At 43.3% G+C, this 5857-nt stretch overlaps 1 protein-coding gene across 2 annotated transcripts in view; it reads left to right on the top strand.

Moving 5' to 3' along the window:
- Nucleotides 1-3602, top strand: part of EGFR (epidermal growth factor receptor) — a 49336-nt gene extending 45734 nt beyond the window's left edge. For both annotated transcript variants that reach the window (XM_019470930.1, XM_019470929.1), the window contains one exon: nt 241-3602. In XM_019470930.1, the coding sequence (XP_019326475.1) occupies nt 241-617 (377 nt within the window). In that variant the 3' untranslated portion in view covers nt 618-3602. The remainder of the gene's footprint in view (nt 1-240) is intronic.
- Nucleotides 3603-5857: the final 2255 nt, after the last annotated feature.

Here is a 5857-nt window from a genome sequence, read left to right as displayed (position 1 = left end):
CAGAGTAGAGGGGCAGAATCCCCTCCCTCGACCTGCTGGCCACGCTTCTTTTGATGCAGCCCAGGACAGGATTGGCCTTCTGGGCTGCGAGCGCACATTGCTGGCTCATGTCCAGCTTTTCATCCACCAGTACCCCCAAGTCCTTCTCGGCAGGGCTGCTCTCAATCCCTTCATCCCCCAGCCTGTAATGATACCAGTTCATTTTCATTCCTTCTCATTTTTATTTTCTTTTTATTCCAGAGTATGTAAACCAGTTGGTGCCCAAGAAAGCATCTGCCTCAGTGGTCCAGAATCCAATCTACAACAACTTCTCACTCACAGCAAATTCAAAGGTCCCCACGGACTGCAGCTACCAGAATTCACACAGCACAGCTGTGGACAACCCCGAGTATCTCAACACCAACCAGTCTCCGCTGGCCAAGACAGTCTTTGAGAGCTCTCCTTACTGGATCCAGGCGGGCAACCACCAAATAAATCTGGACAATCCTGACTACCAGCAGGACTTCTTGCCGAAGGAAACCAAACCTAACGGTCTCTTGAAAGTTCCCGCGGCAGAGAACCCGGAGTATTTGAGGGTAGCAGCACCAAAAAGTGAATACATTGAAGCCTCGGCATGACCATAGAGAATTACTTCTTGCAGCGAGGCAAGCCAGACTCTCGGTGAGCCACCTGGCTGCTGCAAGAATGGACTCTTGCTCATAGCGAACGGCGACCGCAGTGCATCAATAAGCACACCTTTCCTTTTCAGCATGGGGGCTGAAACTGCGAAGCCTATCTGATGGTAGTTTGGGTCTTTTCTTGCCCATTTCCATGTAATAACTGAGGCCCATAGCCTGCACTCAGATGCATGTTGGGATGGAGCAGGATATTCCTGGACAGAAGAGATACAGATGCATTCCTTTCATTTTCAAATGGTAGCATGGTAAGAAGCCACTCTGGGATGAACTTGAGAGCTGTACACATTGTACAGTCAAATTCCTTTCTACAGTCTGTATTTTTGTAAATGTTTCTAACAGAATTTTTGGATCTTTTACAAGATCAGATGCTTGTACTGCTGGTCTGCTATGTGGTGCTCAGATCACCAGCAGGAAAAAAAAAGTGTTACTAAATAGTTTTCCAAAACTCCTGGAACAGAAACAGTTGTTCCAAACCACCGGATTTTTACAAATTGGCTCCATATACTGCTTCTTGGCACGAGGAGGAGAAGTGCATCTGGGGGACGTATGGGAGATTCTGCCCAGGGCAGTATGGAGTGGATCACTCTGGGGAAAACTAGCACAAGGAGCAAAATGGCATGACGCATCACCTACTGACCACTACTGCTAAAACTGACAGGAGGAACTCACCTCAAAGTAATCTGTACATGGTTATAAAGTGCTCGCTAGTCTGCTTTCTGATGGTCAAATGCAAGACATTTTTTTTCTGATCCCTTATGCAGCTGTCGAGTTGTCAAAATGCCTTTCTTCTTCAACAAAACTGTTAAAGATGTTGCCATAACTGAAAAATGAAGTGTCAAATAATGTTTAACAGAGTTTAATTAAATGTCAAGGAAATGCAAATGATGGCAAATTGGAGCATTCATGAGACAGACTGGAAGAACTATACTAAATTAAACTTGACTAGGGCAAGAAACACAAGCAGCTCTAGCCAAGCAGTTTTATTTCCCTTCTTAAAGGGGCTCAGAGCAGAAATAATTTTCCCTTACACATTTGGCAAAGAAAAGGGGTATATCAGTGTTACGCTTTACTCACTTCAAGGCAGAATACTGCCAATTGCTGTACCACGCTGGGGCAGAGGCTGGGGCTCGTTGCCTGTCCCTTTGGGGTTACATATCCTGGCAATGCAGGAGGGGCAGCGAGAATGAATTAAGGAAAGGAAGAATAAACTGGAGTGATGGAAAATATTATCTCCCTCTTCTGAAACACGGGGCTGCCTAGTGCTTCTTTAAAATACCCAGCATCATCTTCTGTTATCATTGTGGAATAGGCAGACTAGGCAAGGCTAAGATTTTAGCTTCATAGTACAAATCAATCACAGCAGCAAAAGCAGCTACTCTTTCCAGGGGCCTGTGGTACAGAACTTCAGATTCTTCCACCATTAACATTTCTTACAAACATAGGAGGAGTAAAATGCCTAAAGTGTGAATTTAGTCGGTAATTTAGACGCATCCCACCAGCAGCTTGGCAGTGCTATTTTAATCAAACCACAAGATCAGAAAGCAAATGCACATTTGGTGATTTTGATACAAAGGCTCTTAACTAGTTGAACATTGGCAACTTGCTTGAGGGTAGCATAAGTAGCTGAGTTGCAGAGGATATGTAGTCTATATTAAGTAGCAAGAAATAGTCAAATTTATGCCACCACTGTGTTTTGAATATATCGGTATGTGTTTCAGTTTAAGTATTGCGTCTGGAGTCCAAGATCAAGCAGCAAATGCTCAGAACATTATTTTTACAGATTTATTGAGGAACGAGGGAGAAGAATGGTCATGTGAAATGACTCCTTTTATAAGAAACACGGTGTAAAATGCATTAGCAGCTTGTGTGTGTGTGGTAGTTCATCGGCCATGCTGCAGTTTAGGGTAGAGCAGTGTATTGGGTCAAAATTCAAAGATTGTCCTGTTTGGTACATCTGTGTCACCACGACCAAGTCCCAGGCACAGCGGTATGGAGGATGCAATGTTTGACTTTGATTATTACTGGCTTGTATTTAAAACGCTAACCAAAATTCAGTTCCCACGTCCAATTAGTGGCAGATTTCTCCTTGCATTCCTGAGAGCAGATTTGTTGTGTTGCTCTCACAAGCGCGTAACATGTACGCACAGGCAGTGCTGCTTTTCTCCACCCACCGCCCCGGGAGGAATGTACATAAAACCAAAAAAAGATCTTAACAGAAATCACAGTTAATTTTCAATTTGCTAAATCTGTTCTGTCTCCAAGCAGAACACTAGAAAATCACATAGCGCACGTTCCCCTGCAGAATCTTTCTGACACTATTGCACAAAAGAATTTATTGATGTTTTGTTTTAATCTGTTAGCTAAAACAAGAAAGTGACTACGAAGTAGCAATATGTATCACCAGCATTATGTAGCATGAACATTATTTAATAGAGGTTAATATGCTTGCCCATAACAATTTAGGAAGGATTCAGTAGCGACTCATTGCTAGAAACAGGGAGATTCATCTAAAAATTCAGCAATGTAAGTTTGAAAGAGCATCGCTTTTTGAATGTATTGTTTTTGATGAGAAAAGTAGAAAAGAGGATGTAGGACCACAAACTCTCGATACAAATGTACAGATTCCAGATTGGTGGGATCAGCTGTATTGTAAAGTAGTTCTGGTAAATAGGCATCCTGTAAGCCATGATTTGTACATCGGCAGCTCAGTAGTGATTCAAAAGCCAGCAAAAAATAAAAACTGGGCAGTGTGCTGTAGTCTGTGGGCAGTGCCCGCAGGAGCAGATAGAGCGGCAGTGGGAGTGGATGGGACCGTGCAGCTGCGTGGCTGTCGCTGGAGGCACAGGTGCTACGCGGGGTGATGCTCATACGGTAACAGACATTAGCAACGTACCAAATGATTTCCACTGAGATGGAAAAAAAAAAGCAGCTGAAATGGTCTGGTTTTCCCGCTGCAGCTCACTGACCATGTAACAGCAAGGAGCCCCGTGCAGATCGTAGGTGCTCATAAAGGCGAACACGGTTAGGCAGCATTTCATGGGACCTTGCTGATGCAGTGTTGCATGGAGTTTAGGCTACTGAATGGGACATAAAAGTTGTGTTTTTACAAATATTAGAAAAAAAAAATACACTGCATCTTGAAAGCTTACATAAATCAGCATCCAAAAATAACTTGGAAGTTCTGTCTCTCAGGAGGTGTGGGTAGAAAATGCTGATTTTTAAAATGCAACTGAATAGGGAAATGTAGCAGGCCACAGCCGCTTTTAAAAGCTAACAGAGTCTTACCCGTCGAGAAAATAAAAATTTCCCTTTTTACTGTATTTCTCATGGAAGGCAAAATAAAACCACTCACAAGTTAGTTCTTAGCGTCTCTTAATCATAAAGCAGCAGTTAATATGGAATTGCTTTTGCCATAATAATTTAAGACTTTTAATAACTGCTAAGTATATGAAAATGTAAGTTAAGCCAAGAGTCTTCATCTTACTTTGATGTTTTCCAGTGATCTGTGTACAGTGTCAGTGCACTTGACTTCATTTGGGCCTTGGGTTATTTTCTTCTGCTGCAAAGGGAGTTGGCTTGGGAAATTTCCTTCATGTTGCAATTGGTCTTGTCGGGTAAATTCATCTGAGAGGCTGGGGGCTTGCTTTTGTTTCCAGCTGGCAGGCAACAATGCAGTGAGTTTTCTAGAGAGAGCAGCTGGAAATAGCGGTTTCTGGAACACCTCAGGGTGATGCCTTGTCCCACCAGCGTCACTATCAGATGGCCACGTGAAACCCCGGCGTTAGAAAACACGGTCCTGTGGTTTATTTGAAAGGAAGGGGGAGAGTAATGCCAGGGAAGGGGTGCAGCCAGCCAATCCATACCTGGGACAGCTGCCAAATTTGCCCAGGGACATCACCGAGGCCATTGACTGTTCCTGCAGGTACAGGTGGGAATAGACACGTGGCTCCTGTCCCTGCTACTGGCTTGAAGCGAAGCCCTCTTGCAGAGATTGCTTGTGTGAAAACCAATGTACGCGGCATTCTTACTATGGGGTGAATCTCTTCTCTTCCCTGGGAGACGCAGTTAGGGCTACAACAATGTCACAGGACCCCAAACAGCTTAAAGAGGTCCCATCACAAGGTGCCTGGGGTGTCCTCAGTCTGTCTGGGGGTGCTCCAGGGTGCCAAGGAGAAACTTTGCATTTCCAGACTAGCGCTCATTTTTCAGGTTCAGAGTTCAACACCTTCTGTTAGTACTACTGCTTCCTCTCCAAATGAGCCATTACGGTACTCTGGCTTTTGTTTCCCCCGCGTTTCTCTGTGAGAAAACATCTGAATCAGGACAAAGTATGAAAATGTACCTGTTTCCTCCTTCCTGATGGAAACCGTATACTCATGAAATGTCAAACTCTGTATATAACACTTGACAAGAATGCTTTGTAATGTTTTATCACCACTGGTTCAAATTTTTATATTGGGATCCCATTTTCTAGCTTTCTTTTTGTAAGTGTTATCTCTTTGTTCTGACATACAACTTTTAAGGAGCCTTTTTAAAATAATTAAAAAAATAGTTGAAAAAAAAAGTTTATACAAAAAAAACCCCACGACACCTTCAAGTAGCTTGTCAAATGGGCTGCATTAGGACCAAAGATGTAACGTCTTGTTTTCTTGCTTTAAAGGAATAGGGTATTAATCACCACTTCCACAGCCTCTCATTACAGGGAAAAGCTACAGATCTCCACTCTTCATTGGGGCTGGGCCAGACCTCCACTGAGCCAAGAGGACTTGACGGGAGGGTGAGGCCTGTCCATAGAAAACCAAACCAAATATCAGGACCAGGTATCACTTAAGGGCCAGACCTACAATCTCTACTCCATTTAGATTCATTTTCTACTCAACGCAATAGCTAAACAGGGACACAGTCAAGAAAAAAAAGAAACAAATACATGATGTTTTGGCTCAGTGTCAGGAAAAAATATAACAATGTGAAGATGAGACATGATGGGATAACTGTTTTTTTATGTGAAGAAGTGTGTAGGCAGGCAGTGAGACTTTAAACCGATAACACTTTTGGTTATGTATTACTTTAATTATGCAGGGGACTTGAAATCACAGTGCTTCCATGATAGGCTTTCCTTTCTGCCACACGTCCTGCCTCCGTTCAACATCGTGTGTTTTGGCAGATGACCTCTATTACCA

The sequence above is a fragment of the Aptenodytes forsteri genome, unplaced genomic scaffold, assembly GCF_000699145.1.
Source record: "Aptenodytes forsteri isolate BGI_AS27 unplaced genomic scaffold, ASM69914v1 Scaffold282, whole genome shotgun sequence".
Lineage (NCBI taxonomy): Eukaryota > Metazoa > Chordata > Aves > Sphenisciformes > Spheniscidae > Aptenodytes > Aptenodytes forsteri.
The sequence above is the reverse complement of the archived record's forward strand: the minus strand, read 5'-3'. Positions and strand labels throughout refer to the sequence as shown.